General features: G+C 38.1%; 1 protein-coding gene across 6 annotated transcripts in view; it reads right to left on the bottom strand.

Moving 5' to 3' along the window:
- Positions 1–3,194: 3,194 nt before the first annotated feature.
- WDR47 (WD repeat domain 47) overlaps positions 3,195–18,004 on the bottom strand; it is a 77,461-nt gene continuing 62,651 nt past the window's right edge. For all 6 annotated transcript variants that reach the window (XM_069090463.1, XM_069090459.1, XM_069090460.1 and 3 more), the window contains exons 14-15: positions 5,202–5,420; positions 3,195–4,573 (exon numbers count right to left, since the gene is read on the bottom strand). In XM_069090463.1, coding sequence (XP_068946564.1) covers positions 4,431–4,573; positions 5,202–5,420 — 362 coding nt within the window. In that variant the 3' untranslated portion in view covers positions 3,195–4,430. The remainder of the gene's footprint in view (positions 4,574–5,201; positions 5,421–18,004) is intronic.

Below are 18,004 nucleotides of genomic sequence, written 5' to 3'. Positions count from 1 at the left end.
GCGTCGCATCGATGTGTTCCGTCTTCCCCTCCCGCCTCAGATTCTTTGATGCCGTCTGGTTGCTACCTTCCAATTTGGACTTGGAGGGTACGCGCTTAGTGTCGCAGAACCTTTTATATTATCAAAATTTCATTATTTTTTTTAATAAAAAATTTCTTTTACAATTAATAAGCATTTTTCTTTTCTTTGGGAAAAAACCCAAAACAAACATTATGCACCTACTATGTGCCAATATAATTAATATGCATAATCAAAACGAATTCCCATAGCGGTCACGTCCAAAATTCTCGTTCTGCATACTAAGTTTCTTGATTAGGTGGTCTTCACGATCAGTTCTCTGGAATAATGCTTAGTTACTATGTTGATTAGTTTCTAAGGCTTCCAAGGCGTTTATAATAATGTATTCATTGTATAAATTGTTCTCCTGGTTCTGCTTACCTCAGACAAGTCAGAATCAATAATCCAATTAACACTGATTAATTAAGTACCGCCTGTATGCCAGGCACAGTGTTAAGCTCTGGGGATATAACTAATTAAAAAAAAAGAAAAAGAAAAAAAAGACACCCCTCCCAAGGAGCTTTCTCCTTAATGGGGGGAGACACACAAAAGGAAGGTGGAAAGAGGGGTTTCGAGTGGGATGCCAGGGGGTTTCTTGTTCTGTGGAGTTGAAACCAGGTATAGCAGCGGATGCAGAGGGGAAGGAGTGGACAATCTAGTTTCTGTGCTTTTGTGTGTAAAGGAAGGCACTGGAGGAAACTGAGGGAGATAGAAGAACCTTAAAGGTCATAGGGTCTGAACCACCACAGCAGAGGGTTAAGTCCTAGCAGGGGTGGGGAACCTGCAGCTGCAAGGCCACATATGGTCTTCTAGGTCCTCAAGTGTGGACCTTTGACTTAATTCAAGCTTCACAGAACAAATCCCCTTAAGAAAAGGATCTGTTCCCTAAAACTGTCATTGGCTCCTGAAGGCAGTCTGGGGAAACCTATGGACCCCTTCTCAGAATAATGCTTTTAAATGCATAAAATAATATACATAGGATTAGAAGAGAAACCAGTTATATAGAAACAAACATACCAAAATTTTTTTAATGAAATAAGTGCACAGACTGTAGATTAAGATCCTCTACAGTTAGCAGACTTTTATATGATTTAGAGTTTGCAAAGCAGTTTTTCATAAGTCTTTCCCATCTTTCCGCCATTAGAACTTTGGACTTTGTTCATGGGACAGTCTCAGACAGATGAGCTTTTGACTTTTCTTGCTCAGAACTGGACCTCCACAGTGCTTTTATCTATCTATCCCCACACCATGTTGTTTCCACTCCACCTATCATTCCTATCTCCCTATTCCCCCCCTCCAATCTTGAATTCTACCCCTGGGATACCTATTCTAATAGAAAGAGCTTTTGCTTTCTCTTGGGCATCTAGGTGGAGCAGTGGATAGTGTTCCAGACCTGGAGTCAAGAAAATTCAACTTCCTGAGTTCAAATGTGGCCTCAAAACACTTAGTAGCTGTGTGACCCCAGGTAAGTCACATAATCCTGTTTGCTTCAATTTCCAACCCTGTTTGCTTCAATTTCCTCATCTGTAAAATGAGCTGGAGAAGGAAACAGCAAACCACTCCAGGACCTTTTAGGCCAAGAAAATCCCCAAATGGGGTAACAAAGAGTGTGACACATATGAACAAAAATTTCCAGGCTTCCCAACAATTTCTTGGCTGTTTCAACAACATGATGCCTCCTCCCTGCCCCACTTCCCTTTTGTGTATTGTCCTGCCCATTAAATATAAGCTTCTTGAGAGCAGAGAATGTCTTCCTTTTGTATCCTCAGCATCTAGCACAGTGCCTGGTATTAATCCTGGTGCATAATAAATGTTTTCTCTTATTTAAGCCTTACAATAGCCCTGTGAGAGATTTTTATAGGAATTATCCCCATTTTTCAAGTGAGGAAAACTGAGGCTGTGATGACTTCCCCAGGGTCCCACTGCTAGGGGGTCTTAGAAGTGGGTTGTGAACTTAGGTCTTTGTGACTCCATCCCTTACACACACCCTGCCCCTGAAGCAGATCTGTTGAAAGAAGCTGTCTCTTCTTGGTGAAGATCTGTGAGGGACTTCCTGAGATCACAGAGAGAGCTAGTAAGTGCCAGATCTAAGACCTGAACCCCTGTTTTCTGAGTCTTGATTCTAAATCTAATACTCTGGCACCACTCACCAGCTTTTCTCCCTCTCCTCCCTCTCTGAGTTTCCATTTTCCTTCCTAGTTATTTCAAGGATCCATGATTTCATTCTCATGTCCATTCCAACATGGGAGTAGATGGCAACTCTTTTAACTTATTAAAGAAGCTCCATGATTTCTTCAGACCAAAAAAGAAAGTCACTATTCTGAAATCAGACAAGTATGAGCATTTTTTTAGAAATTTGGCTAAGTTGTGAAACACTCCATCTCTCAGCTCTGTGCAGTCACTGGCTGTCTCCCCCATACCCCCACAGTCCCATGTCTGGAATACTCTCCTTCCTCATCACCTCCTGGCTTCCTTCAAGTCTCAGCTAAAATGCCATCTTCTACAAGAAGCCTTTTTTGATCTTCCTCAATTCTAAGTGCCTTCCCACCAAGACAGTATCTCATTTATCCAGTGTATGTCCTGTTTGTAACTAGCTGATTGCATGTTGTTTCCCCCATTAGAGTGTGAACTCCTTGGAGGGGGAGCTGTTTTTACCTTCCCTTGTATCCCCAGCACTCAGTTCGGTGGCTGGCAGATAACAGGCACTTCGTAAATGCCTGCTGACAACTTCTGGAAAGGAATGTGGAACATGTGTCAGAGACTAAACATTAACTGCTCTCTTTCCTATTCTCTAAAACCTACACACATGAACTACAATATAGATACTTTCCCTTAATATTCTATTTGTACAGTTGTTTTTTAATTTAAAATCAGGATTTCATATTTATTCCCTATTTGGCCCTTTTTGGCCCAATATTTCAGTCTACTGAGATTCTTTAGGATCCCAATTCCAACATCCAATGCAGCTCCTAGTTTCATATCATCCACAAAAACAAACCTGAAGAATTAGACTTTGTCTAATTACCAAACAGAACTCTCCATTAGATGATATTGCCTCCAAGTCAATTTTAAGAAATAAATGTTTCAGAAACAAAAAAACCTACAAAACTGAAAAATATAACAATTGTGAGCTGGGCTTCTTTAAGGTGTCAAAGAGGTCTTTATTGAGATTATAGCACAGTTACACTTCTAATACCCTTTCCACTTTTATACAATAGTTAAAAAGGTTTGCTACAGTGCACAGACAGTTTAGCAATTATCAGAACCAAAGCTCAACTGCATCTTAAATAAATAATGACCTATCATAATTTAAAGTAAAATAACTGTACAGTATGAAAATATAACAATACATAACATTAAGATCTACAATTCTGTAGAAACAAAATTGTAATTCTGCATTACATAAACCTTGCAAGGAAAAAAAATCCAAATAAGCTTTTGGACCAAAGTCAGTATTTTCCATTTTTTTTAATTATCATGCAGACATAGCATTTCAAGCCATGCTATAGTCTATAGTTAAGTTTTTAATGGTTTTATTTAAGAGGAGAAAAATGCTCGCCAGTAGATTGTACAATCAACTGCTGCATTGCATAAATGCTGATAATCTGCTTCTTCTACAGTACATTTTAGAGTGGAGGTATACTGTTGCATTAAAAAAACAAAGGAAATTAAATGTCTGAAGCAAACATATTTTACCTTTTAGTCTGAAACGGATTAGAAAATAAAGTAATCATCATCTCCCTGGTTTAAAAGAAAAGGCCTATACCTCATAATGGATCAAACCACGAAGCAGTTGTATATTCATTTTTAGTCCCATAATGACACTTACATATTAAAAACAACCATGAAACTTTTGAGAGGCATACAAAAAACTTACCCCTAAATAAGTGATGCATACAATGGAACTGTGAGAACAGCAAAAGTCATTTTTGTTTATGTTTAATCCGTCTGGAACTAATTTAATTACATATATCAATTTTATTAAAGTATAGCTCAATTTAAATTTATATAGAAAACTGTCATTTAGGCAAAGAACAAGGAATGCATTTAATACTAAATTGTAAACACATTATCAACCTTAACTTTGAGTGCACAGTGACAACTTTTTTCCAACATACTTTGGCAACAATACTACAATAGGTCACAGCAGCATAAATTCACATGGAAGACTGAAAGCACTGCAAAATAATACTAAACACCCATACCTCCCAAGCAATGAGATAAAACTGTGATAAGTGCCTCCTTTTGCTAAATCCCTCTCCCAGTCAGATGCTGCTTGTTTGAACTTGCTTAAAAAAAAAACCCACCAAAAAACCAATTCAGTCATCTTAAATCTCTGTGCTTTATCTGCATAGGTTGTCTACAGGTGTATTCTAACCACTGTAAGTCCAGAGGGTTACAGTTCTGTCAGCGGATGATGACAAAAAGGAAAGATCCCGAGTGTGCCACCTGCACTGAATCACTTTGTCCTTGTGTTCTCCTACCACCATAATTGGAAGCTGCTTGGTGAGGTCTCCTAAAAAAAATATTGACAACTATTAAAATGAGTTGAGTAAATTTTACAGGCTTCTGAATAAGATTTCCTTATTTACTGGTTCAATGTCCACATAAATGCAATGTTAACTTGCATTTTATTTTAGTTCACTATAAAAATACATACCATACTACATTACTATAATTAGATGACATTAATAGAGTTAAACCACTGAATAGTTCATTACAGACCTATCATAGAAAATTAATTTATTCAATACCATTTACTAAGTGCTTATCAAAGCACTGTGATAAGACAGAAATAAATAAGAATGCAAAGAATGAATTAATATATTCTTTTCTGAATCTTGTAGCATTCTTTAGCTCATAGTGAAATGATACAATGCAGTGAGGGTCAATTTAGCTATTTAACAAAAACAAATAATTCTGTACTAAAAATTAGAGCAACCATTCCCATTATTAAAGGATACTGTTTACTTGGCTATTTATTAAAATACTTCTGAGAATATGTTAATGTTATTAAAGTCAAATTTTAAAATATTTTAGGAAAATATGGATACTAGACTAACAAGGAGAAAACAGTGACAAACAGAATCTAAAAATGGAAAGGGAAACATATAAATCTAGTCAGGGGTATCCAGACAAATTACCTTGTAAGTCTGTCACTTTTATTTTCATATCATAAGATCCTGTAAGTAAATAGTGAGCCCCAGGAGAAAATCTAACCGAGCGAACATCACTGGAATGAGGATGATAACTTTGTACCATTCGTCCTCCTCTGATGTCATACAACATACAGCTAGAATCTTCCTGACCAGTAGCTAAGAGACGGCCGCTAGGATCAACAGCTACTGATGCCACTGCACTGCCTAAACAAAAAAAGTTTTTTTTTTTTTAAATTAGAGATTTATTTCATTTTTAAAAACAACTCAAATTCATTGTAAAAAATAATAAAAACTCACTTTTAAAAGAGTATTTTAAGATTTACAAAGCTCATTCCTCACAACAATCCAGTGCAGTAAGAAATATCACTGCTAGATGGCACAGTGAGTGGATTAGGTGCCAGGTCTGGAATCAGGAAGACTCATCTTCCCTAGTTCAAATCTTGTCTCAGACACTTACCAGCTGAGTGAGCCTGGGCAAGTCACTTAACCCTGTTTTGTCTGTCTCAGTTTCCTCATCTGTAAAATGAGCTAGAGAAGGAAATGGCAAACCACTCCAGAATCTTTGCTAAAAAAATCACAAATGGGGTCACAAAGAGTTGGACATGACTGAAATGACTGAATTATCACAAATGACATTTACACAGCACTTAAAAGTTTACAAAGTAGGATTATAGGATGACAGATTTTTTGAACTGTTAAATATCATAGACACCATTGAGTCCAATCTCTTATTTTACAGATGAGGAAACTAAGGCAGAGAGAAGTTAAGTAATCTGCCCAGGGTCACATAGCTAGTAAATGACTAACACAAAATTTAAATCCAGGTCTTCCTGATTCAAGTCCAGTGCCCTCCCCACTCTCTTAACTTTAAGTGCACAAATATGAAAAGTGCTTTTACAGATATTATTTAATTTGATCCTTACAACAACAAAATAATGTGAGCATTAGGGTATTATTATCCCCATGTGTAGATGAGAAAACTGAGCTTCAAAGATATTTACTTGCTTAGCACAACTACATCATCAGCATGGGAGGGATGAGATGCTCTCAAGCATGAAATTCTGAAGTTAAAATGGGAAAGTTATATTGGATTCTATTAAAATAGAATTAAAAGTTAATTAAAAGTAATTAAATTAATTAATTACAATGGGAAGAAAAGGGAAAGTTGTCTAAGAACAGTGATGTAGATTCATAAGAAACACTGATAAAGTTAGATTTTGAAAAAAACTTTTGGTTAAAATGATAACATGAAGATCATGCCTATACTTAAGCAAATATTTTTAAAAGGCACCAGAAAAAACAATAATCAAGAACTCTAAAGAGAAACAGCAGTAAGGTCTTCCACCCAGTCCAGGTCTGCCCAATGTGACAGATAGCTAGAGTCCAAGAGGCACTCAGAAAAGAGTAATGCCAGAAGAGGCAGAAGCCAGAATGAACTCTGGTAAAAAATGGCCTGAAGCCTGCAGGTTATCTGATCAGGGATGCTCCTGTGGGGTTGAAACTCAACACAACCTCTAATAATTGAGGTCTGAAGTGAGCCAGAAGCAAGATCAAGCTCCAATAACTCAGATCTGAAGCTAGCAGAATCTTGGGCCCTCGCCTGTTGGAGCAGGAATAGAGGACAAAGCCATCCCTGAATATGACAATGCAAAGTGAAAAGTGGCTGCCTCATAGCACTTTGAACCACAGTCTGAGACAGGGCAAGTTCAGCGGATAACCATGTAGGGACAGAGGCCCGAGACCACCATAATCTCTAACATCCAACTGAAGTGTATTAGGACCCCAGATAGAAATAAAACCAATCCCCCAATGGGGACTATACAAGTAAAAAGAGACCCAAAAAGGTCAAAGGCTAGAATCCAAACAGGGCCAGCAGGAAACTACAGTAGAAGCCAAGGGCTTTGGCACAAGTCAGGGCCTAGTATCAGCCAGCCCACCAAGAACTGCAGACTAGAGATGGACAGTGACCAAACAAGGCCTATGCAATCCATCTAAGATTAAAGGACAGGCAGAACCTTGCTCAAGTCCCAATCCAGAAACTGAGACTGGAGATATGAGCAAACAGAAGAAAACACGGAATAAAATTAAGAAATGCTACAGGTTAAGAGAAGTCCAGGGGATTAATGCAGATGATAACACCTCTCTAAGTATAAGTAAAGCCTCAAGAAAAGAATGGCTTGGCCGCAAGGTCTCCAACAGTAACTGGAAGAAATGTTTACAGCAATAAAAGATAAAATTAGATCTCCTGAGGAAAAATTGGAATGAGATGAAACAGTTTAGAACAGAAAGTGGAAAACCTTACCCAGGGAGTGACCTACTTGACAAACAGAATGGGAGCCAAGATGGTAGCATAGAAGCAGGAAAACTCCATGAGCTCCCCCCATAACCACCTCAAATACCTATAAAATATGACTCTAAACAAATTTTAGACCTACAGAACCCACAAAGTGACAGAGAGAAATAAATCTCCCGCTAAAGGCATCCCAGGAGGCAGACAGGAAAGGTCCACTGCAGTGTACTGGGAGCAGAGCCCAGATCTCCCCCCACCCACCCTCCCCAGCGCACAGTTTTAGCCCCAGGGCAGCCCCGACCAGCAGCAGATGGAGCACACTTCAGGAGAGTGGATCAACAGCAGCTGTGGTGGTTTCCAGAAATATCAATACATAAATGCCAAAGACAAAATAAAAGGTCAGTGTGGAACTCTGTTGGAACTCCGTCCAGTCTCAGCCCCAGAGTGAGAAGTGGTAGAGGCTCCAAGGCCCTGCAGACACCTCCATGCTGCTGCTTCAGAGCTTCTGGCCGGCAGATTGTAGGGGGACCAAGCAAACATTCAGAGGGTAAACATTCCTGCCTTGACCTGCTTTGATCTGGATCACAGTCTTGGGTGGTGATCCTGAGGTGTGTGATCAGTGAGCCAGAGCTTGTGGGGGGCCACAGAGAGGGCACCCAACTACTATCATCAGCATCCGTGAAAACCCCAGTGATTTGGGACAAAGCTCCCCTCTCTGGAAGCAGAGTTATACTGTGGCAAAGAGCTCAAAAGTCAAGCAACTGAGTGGCAACATGAGCAAGCAAAGGAAGCAAATCAAGCACAGCAATTCAACTTTGGATTCCTTTTTTGGGGACAAAAAGGATCAAAGCATGGATTGGGAGGAAGACAATGAAGTCAGGACTCCTGCACCAAAAGCTTCCAAGAAAAATAAGAATTGGTTACAGGCCATAGAGGAGCTCAAGAAGGATTCTGAAAATCAAGTAAGAGAAGTGGAGGAAAAATTGGGAAAAGAAATGAGAATGATGCAAGAAAATCATTAAAAGAGAGTCAACAACCTGAGTGAAGAAAATAACAACTTAAAAAATAGACTAGGGGCAGCTAGGTGGTGCAGTGAATAGAGCTATGGCTCTGGAGTCAGGAGGACCCGAGTTCAAATCCAGCCTTCGACATTTAACACAAAAACTAGCTGTGTGACCTTGGGCAAGTCACTTAACCCCAATTGCCCTACCTTCCCCCCTCCAAAAAGCAAAAAAAGGAAAAAAATACACTAACTCGAATGGCAAAAGAGGCCCAAAAAGCCAATGAGGAGAATGCCTTAAAAAGCTGAATTTGCCAGATGGAAAAAGAATCTCAAAAGCTCACTGAAGAGAATAATTCCTTCAGAATTAGACTGGAGCAAGTGGAAGCTAATGACTTTGTGAGAAATCAAGATACTATTAAACAGATCCAAACAAATGAAAAAATAGAAGGCAATGTTAAATATCTCATTGGAAAAAACACTGACCCAGAAAATAGATCCAGGAGGGATAATTTTAAAATTATTGGACTACCTGAAAACCATGATCAAAAAAAGAACCTAGAAATCATCCTTCAAGAAATTCTCAATGAAAATTGCTGATATTTTAGAACCAGAGGGCAAAATAGAAATTGAAACAATTCACCAATCACCTCTTGAAAAAGATCCCAAAAAGAAAATTCCTAGGAGTATTACATCCAGGTTCAGGAGTTCCCAGATCGAGGAGAAAATATTACAAGCAGCCAAGAAGAAACAATTTGAATACTGTGGAAACACAACCCAGATAACACAAGATCTAGCAGCTTCTATGATATTCCAGAGATCAAAGGAGCTAGGATTAAAACCAAGAATCACCTACCCAACAAAACTGAGTGTCATGTTTCAGGGGAAAATATGGTCATTCAATGAAATAGAGGACTTTCAAGCATTCTTGATGAAAAAACCAGAGTTGAATAGAAAATCTGACATTCAAATACAAGAAGCAAGAGAAGCATGAGAAGGTAAACAGGGAAAAGAAATCATAAGGAACTTACCAAAGTTGAACTATTTACATGCCTACATGGAAAAATGATAATTGTAACTTACGAAACTTTTCTCAGTATGAGGATAGTTGAAGGGATTATAAATGTATGTATATGTATACATACACATATATGTCTATATAAGAGGGTATATGTACATATGAATACATATGTGAGTGTGTGTATATATGTGTACAGGTATACATAGACAGAGGGCACAGGATCAACTGAATAGGAAGGGATGATATTTAAAAGGTGAAATTGAGAGGTGAGAGAGGAATATAATGAGAGGAGATGGGGAGAGACAGAATGGGGTAAATTATCTCATATAGAAGAGGCAAGAGAAAACTTACAATGAAGGGAAAGAACAGGAAGACAAAAGGGCTTAGGGAGGGAATGACATGCACACTAAATTGGGTATCTTGCCCGACAGGAGAGTAGGGGGGGAAAGGGATGAGAGAGGGGAGGGCAGGTTGGGGAGAAGGGTAGTTAGAAGCACACACTTTTGAAAAGGGACAGGGTCAAAGTAGAGAATAGAACAAGTGGGGGGCGGGATAGGATGGAGGGAAATATAGTCAGTCTTTCACAATATATCCACTATGGAAATGTTTTGTGTAGCTACACATGTACAATCTATATTGAATTGCTTATCTTCCCAGTAAGGGTGGGTGACGACGGAGGAAGGGGAAGAATCTGGAACTCAAAAGTTTTAAAATCAAATGTTTAAAAAATTATTATTATTTTACATGCAACTGGGAAATAAGATCTACAGGCACTGGGGTATGGAGATCCATCTTGCTCTATTGGAAAGTCAGAGGGAGGATGGGGAGGATATAGCAAAGAGCAGATTGGGGGAAGTGGTATACAGTGGGATTGAAGTTTTGGGGTGGTGGGTAGGGGAAATACAGGGAAAATTTTGTAACTCAAAATCCTGTGGAAATGAATGTTGTAAACTAAAAATAAACATAAAATTTAATTTAAAAAAAACAGAATGAAGCAAACAGAACTCCATAATTCCATGAGATGATAAGAAATATTACAAAATGGTCAAAAAACTTGAAAATTAGAAGCATATATAAGAAAGATATCAACTATCTATAGAAACATATAGCACTAAATCCTCCGTTACGTGTATTTAAAAATGGTATTGTGTCTGAAGCCCTTGGTCTCACTTGAATCAAAGACTTAATGTTCTTTGAATAAAGGTAATCAATTTCAAAAAGTATTATTTGAAACTATGAGATACAGTTTTGCTTATAGTAACCAAAGCAAAAGTGGATTATTATTTTTTTTTTGCTTTTTGGAGGGCAATTGGGATTAAGTGACTTGTCCAAAGTCACATGGCTAGTAAGTATGCCAGGTGTCTGAGGCTGGATTTGAACTCAGGTCTTCCTGATTCCAGGGCTGGTGCTCTATTCACTGTACCACCTAGATGCCCCCCAAAATAAAAATAATTTAAACAATAAAGCACTGAAGGACCAAGGAACCACAATCAAAATCATACAAGACTATGCTGCAAATAAAAGAGAGATGATCAGGGCTTCCATAAACTACTTCCATTAAAGATTATTATGATCACATCCTTCTTTTGCTTTTTAAATGAGGCAGCTAGGTGCTATAGTGTACACAAGAGTGCTGGGGCTAGAATCAGCAAGTCCTGAGTTCAAATCCAGCCTCAGTCTTTACTAGCTATGTGACCCTGGGCAAGTCATGTCACTTCTGTTTGCCTCAATTTCCTCAACTATAGAAATAAGGTTAATAACAGACCCTACTTCTCAGGGTTGTTGTGAGGATTAAATGAGATATTTGTGAAGTGCTTAACACAGGGTATGGCATGTACTAGGTGCTATATACATGCTTATTCTCTTCTGTCCCCTCCCCCCACAGTCTTCTTTGTAAAAAGAATAAAGGTAAAGAGAAGAAAAAGTGTAAGAGGAAATGAGGGAAGGAAAAAACAAATCAACAATTCTAACCATGAATATGAATGGGAGAACTCACCCATAAAACAGAGGTTAGTAAAATAGATTAGAAAGTAGAATCCAACAATACGTTATTTAGAACAAATATATTTGAAACTAAGATTCACACGAGTTAAAATGAGGGAATGGAACAGAATTTACTATGTCTAAGATGAATCCAAAAAAGCAAGGGCAGAGCAAAGTCAGAGCAGACCCCAGGAGACTGAATTACTGGCAGCAGGGGCCCCTCAGCCCAGGAAGGGGGTGTTTCAGAACTGGGTGAGAAAGAAGTATTGTCCTGTGTAGGACCTATAGTAAAGGCAGCAGCCGCTCCTGGGGCTACCGGCCCAAAAAAGCAAAAGTGGTAATCATGGTCTTAGACGAAATAAGAGGAAGAGTTAAGCAGGGAATCTACACTGAGCTTAAAAGTACCACATGCAAAGAAATAAAATCAATATTATATGTGTATATATATATATATATGTGTGTGTGTGTATATTATATACATATATATATATATAATGTATATATAAACACTGAATGGCACAGCACCCAGGTACTTAAAAGGAAAAGCTAATTCAATACAGAGAGAAACAGTGAGCAAAACTGTAATGGTTGGGGACCTCGATGTGCCTCTTTCAGACCTAGACAAATCAAGTTAAAAGATTAAAAAAAAAAAGAAGTTCAAGACATGAACAGAATTTTAGAAAAATCTGATATGATGCATCTCTGGTGGTTACCAAATGGTAACTGATTGTATACACAGATATAAAAAAAGCACAAAAATGTAGGCAAATAAATAAATGTTAGGTACATCTTTTACTGGGCACAAAGCCATAAAGATTATAACCAATAAAGGACCATTGAAGAAAAGATTCAAATGAAGATTTGAAGACTTAAATAATTTAATCCTAAAGAACTGGTGAGTCAAGGAATCATAGAAATCATAGAAACAAAAGATAATTTTTTCAAAGAAATATGCCAAAAATGCAACAATAAACCAAAATTTTTACAATATAGCCAAAGCAGTCCTTAGGGAAGATTTATCTCTAAATATTCTCATCAATCAAAAAAATTAAATTATTAAGTATAAAACTAAAAATAAAAATAAAAGTAACTTCTTTTCCTTCAAGATGATAAGATGAAGGAGTTTAAAGAATACTTCCCCACATTCCAGATTATCAAGGACAATTATGTGTTCCTTGTCTAAATCTTCCTGGAAGTCAGGCTTTAATGGGGAAGGGGAGCAAAAACAAACCAAAAAAGAGACTTTAGAGGCAGAAGGGAAACCTTATCTTTGTCAGGGGCTTGGAATGTAGAAGAATATCATGAGTCAGAGAAAAATAAAAAGAAAACGATAATTTTTAATTTAAACAACAACAACAATTTGAACCTCTTATAGAAGAGAACAGTTAGCTGTCTTCCAAGGAATGATAAAGCACAACAACCAAAGCTGTGCAGTAATGGTACTGAGGCAACCTTTTCATGACCTGATAACAACAAAGAAGTTTGTTATCTTTCCAAGACATGTCTAAGACATAACAGAGAACCTCCCAACACTTACAAAAAAGGATGACAACTACCCGACTTCTAGTGATTTATTTTGACAAAAATGGTACTACCAGAAAGAGTTTTTAAAGTATTGTCATTAAGACATCATTAGTTACTTTGAAGAGAACAGATGAGTGATCTCTTACTTGCCAAATATGATGGCTTTTTCTTAATCCTCATCTTTTTTGACCTATCTTTTGACAATAACGACCACCCTTTCCTTCTGGATACTATCTCCTCACTGGGCTTTGTGATACTGTTCTCTGGGTTATCCTCCTGTCTTAACTCGTCCTTCTCAATATCATCCATATCCTGTGGATGTGGGGGTACCCAGACACTTATCCTAGACCCTCTTCTCTCTATGCTCTCACTTGGTAACCTCATCAGTATCCAAAGGTTTCATTATCATCTCTATTCAAATTATTCCAAGATCTATATACCCATTCCCAGTCTCTCTCCTGAACTTCAATCTCACATCTATACCTATTAGACATTTCAGAATCAATGATCCATAGGTAACTCAAAGTTAACATGTTCAAAACAGAATATTACTACTTGAACACTACTCTGACCTATAATTCTATCTGACAACAGTACCAGCATCCTTCTAGTCACTCAGATTTACAACCTTGCTATGTTAACTTTGACTCCTCACTCTCCCTCACCCTACCTATCCAATCATCTGCCAATCTTATCATTTCTAATTCTATAACATCTCTCAAATCTATCCCTTCTTACACAGCCACTAAGCTAGTCATGCCATCATCATCTCTCACCTTAGTAATAGCTGAGAATGCAACAGTCTTCTAATTGGTTTCCTTGCCTCAAATTTCTCTTCTCCAATCCATCCTTACATAGCAGCCATAGCAATTTTAACAAAGCACAGATCTAACCTGGTCACTCCGCACTCAAACTTCTATTGGTCTCTATTGCCTCTAGGATCAAATCTAAACCTACCCGGTTAGCATTATCATATCTCCCCTTCCCACACTTTATGATCCAACTAGCCTTCTTATATTTTTCACAAATTATAGTACATCTTCTGTCTCCTTGTCTTTGCATTGGTCAGCTCCCATATATGGAATATGCCCCATCCTCACCTCAATCTTTTAAAGAGTCCCTTGTTTCCTCAAAACTGAGCTCAAGTACCACCTTCTATATGAAGTCTTTCCTGATTCTTTGGCTCCTAGTGCCCTCTCTACCCCTCAAAGATAAATTTGTATTTATTTTTTGTGTATACACGTATGTACATTATATAACAGATACTTCTTTTATATATGTAAATATATAACATGCACAAATATTATCTCCTCCAATAGAGTGTAACTTCTAGAGGGCAGGGTCTACTTCATTTTTGTCTTTGTATTGCCATTCCCTAGAAGACGATAGGTACATAATAAATGCTTGTTGATTGTGTGATGCCAGTTTGCAGAGGGTTGAAAAGTGAGGGCAACCAGTATGGGCAGATTTTTCTAAGAATTTGGCTAAGAAATGAAAGATATAGGATAATAGCTTAAGGGGATGGCAGTAGGGTGTAGTGAGGATTTTTTTCAGGATAGGACAGGTGTATATGTTCATAAGCATGTTATACTGTGAGAAGATGATTGTGAAGGTAACATTCTGGAGAAAAAAGGAAGGGATGTAACACGTAAAGAAGTTGGCCTTGACAAGGAGAAGAATATCTTCAACAAACTGGAGTAAAGGAGGAAAGAATGTTGGGAGGATATCAAGGGTTTGCGAGATGTAAAGAAAGGAAGAGGAAGGGCTCATGGCAAATGGTCTCAATTTTCTTGGTAAAACAGAAGGTGGGGTCCTCAGCTAAAACAATTGTGGACAGAGGTGGTGCTGGAACCTTGAGAGGACATGGTTTAAAACGGCTTCTGTGGAGAGTGGAATATAAAATCAATGAGGATGAAGCAGAAGTATTGTCCTGTTGTGGTGAGACACCAGTGGAAACTACATGACATATATTGCAGTATACCTAGTTAGCATGGTTATGTGACTTCTACCAGCTTTGTTAAGTTACATAAGTCAGAGAAAAGAAGGCAGATGGGGGTAATCCAGTGTTGGGGTTTCACAAGTTATGGATAGCAATAAGACAAGGAAACAAGGAATTTGATAGTAGAGAATAGAATTGAACTGGTTAACTAAAGGGTAGACACTGGGAAGGGAAAGAAGTGAAGCCAGAGCAGATGGTCTGGTAAAGTACCAGCTGGTAGATGGATTGAAAGATATGGTGAGGATGAAAAACCTCCTGGTTTCAGAGAGAGAGAGAGGGAAAGGAAGTGAATGTAACAGACAGCTATTTCAATACAGACAGCTATTTCAAGGAGTTTGAGTAAGAAATGAAAGAGAAATATAGGATGATAGTGTCTAATAAGGTTTCTTTTCAAGATAAGAGTTGGATATGTTTACTGTTTCAGCAAAAAAAAGAATAAGAGAGAGAATATAATTATGAAAAAGATGGAACAATATGTTTGTATAAAGTAGTTTCAGAATTCATGACAGAAGTGAAACACTTTTGAGTGATAGAAAAATCAAGGATGTAACCACTCCTGAGTGTAACTGAGATGGAATGGAAAAATAAGTCATGGCGTTAAGAAGACAAAGGAACTCCAAGTTAGAGTGTTTAAGGGAACATCAACACATATGTTGAAATATCTTGTATGGGGCGGGAAGTGGTTTGGGGAGGAAAATTATATGCACTTGAAAAAGGAGGAAGAAATGGGAGTGGGTGATAGAGTGACCCTGAAGGAGAATTTGCTTAATGATTGTGAAAGAGAGAGAGTCTGGAGGTGGTAGTAAAGAACAAGAAGTATATCAAGTTCTCTAAGACCTTTTATCAGGTGATATGAGAGAAGGCTCAACCAGAACTGGAACTTCAAGCACAAGATCTTCAAGCAACGGTTGGACTGTCGAATATGTTGTAGGTGATTTGTTCAGATATGAATTGAAGTAGATGGCATCTTCCAATTTTGAGATCCTCTGATTCTATAAAGTGTTAAAGCCACAATTCAAATCCAGATATCCTGACTCCAAATCGAATATGCTATTTCCCTATGCAACACCAACTCAAATTAATTGGTCAAAGTTCTCCATGTGGTTGGTAGTAAACCAGATCATTAATTAAGCTTATCAAGATCATTCAATAACACTGAGAAATTCTTACTCATAAATTAACAAATATTTATTTTGATACCTAAGTGCAAAGCAATGCAGTAGGTGCTACAGAAAAGTTAAAAAAAATTATCAGGCATGGGGCCAGAGAGAATTCTCGCAATATGACAAAATAGATCAGAAAATTCTAACCTCTCCAGACCTCCTCCACAAACAAGACAAAAGAGCACCTAAAGGGTGAATGTAAAGTAGCAAAAATAAACAAGAGCTGGGGCAGAAAAGTGGTCCTCCTGGGACCACTGGAGAAGATCTGAAGAAAGATCCCAGGCTGGAGGTTTGGCTTGAGTGAAGTGTAAATACCTCTAGTCTAGCTTCACGGAAACAACAAGCGGCTGTGGCAGCACCTCCCAGACAGTGTGAGAAGTTGGGCATCTAAGCATAGGGAGACTGAAGGAGCCTCTGTTGACAAAGGATTCCAGGTACGGCTGTGCTGACAATACGTAGTCCTGGGCAAGAAGGAACCAACACATGCCTGGTGAGCGCAGAACCAGCAGGGCAGGGACACTGCTGTCTGTGGGTAATTACAGAAGAGCTGAGGTCATGGTCTTGGGTCCAGGTCAGAGGGGAGAGCTGAAGGTTCTCGGGGAGCAAGAGCCCTTCCAGCATAGAATGCCTGGGGTCCCTAGCTGTGGCTTGGAGGGGGAAAGGAGCACAGAGGCTGGGCTCAGGACAAAGCTCAAAAAATAACAGTAAGTAAGGACCTAAGACCAGAGGCATCATTCCCCACACCCCATGATAAGAGGTGATTATAGTAACAAGCAGCTAAATTTTTTTTTAAATGAGCAGGCAAAACAGATATAGCCCAACCACAGTCAGTTACTTCTGCTTTATGTTCTGCTGTGTACATGATAATGCTTTTCTTTTCTTATTTTGCATTTAAGTTTAAAATAAATTAAAATATAATGAAAAATAAAAGAAAGAACGATCAGACATGGTCTTTGCCCTCAAAACTTACAATCTGGGAGAAACAAAATAAGGAAAAGTTAAATAATAAAGGATTTTAAAACATTTATTAAGCATAATCTTTGTGAAAGAAATTGTACTGGTCTAGTAGTGTACAATTTTTTTTTCCTTTTTGGAGGGGGGAAGGCAGGGCAATTGGGGTTAAGTGACTTGCCCAAGGTCACATGGCTGGTTAAGTATCAAGTGTCTGAGGCCAGATTTTAACTCAGGTCCTCTTGACTCCAGGGCAGGTACTCTATTCACTGTACCACCTAGCCACCCCAAATTTTTTTTTAAGTCAAGTCAGAAAGTATGCCACCTACTGGGGTAATAAGACATTTTATATAATTTAGTACAGAGGAGAGATCAAACAGAATGGGCAGATTCAAGGAGAGAAGAATTACTTCTAGCTAGAAGGATAAGAGGATTCATACAAAAGAAGCAATATTTGATGTTATAAGGTAGCACATGATTAATTTTCCAAATAAACAGTTTGGATAATGTGCTATGATTTCAGAAGAAAGGGCAATAATTATGTCCTTCAGTGACTGAGAAGGCTTCACACAGAAGAAAGGATATGATTTGGATTTTGCAGGATAGTTAGTATTTAAATAGGTGCACTGAATTCTAGGCAAGGAGAATTATATGGGCAAAACAAAGTGTGGAAGTAGGAAAGCAGAAGATAATGTTTGGAATAGAATGAAAACACTAGTTTAGCTAGTAGATTTTTTTATTCTTTTAGTTCATTTTTTCAATTACCAAGCATTTATTTAGCTGGAAGGTTTATGATGGGAGTAGGAAATAATTCTGTTAAGGTAAACAAAGGCTTGATGATACAAATTTTTGGATGT

The sequence above is a fragment of the Petaurus breviceps genome, unplaced genomic scaffold, assembly GCF_028583685.1.
Source record: "Petaurus breviceps papuanus isolate PSGF00001 unplaced genomic scaffold, PetGlider_PUasm1.0 186, whole genome shotgun sequence".
Lineage (NCBI taxonomy): Eukaryota > Metazoa > Chordata > Mammalia > Diprotodontia > Petauridae > Petaurus > Petaurus breviceps.
The sequence above is the reverse complement of the archived record's forward strand: the minus strand, read 5'-3'. Positions and strand labels throughout refer to the sequence as shown.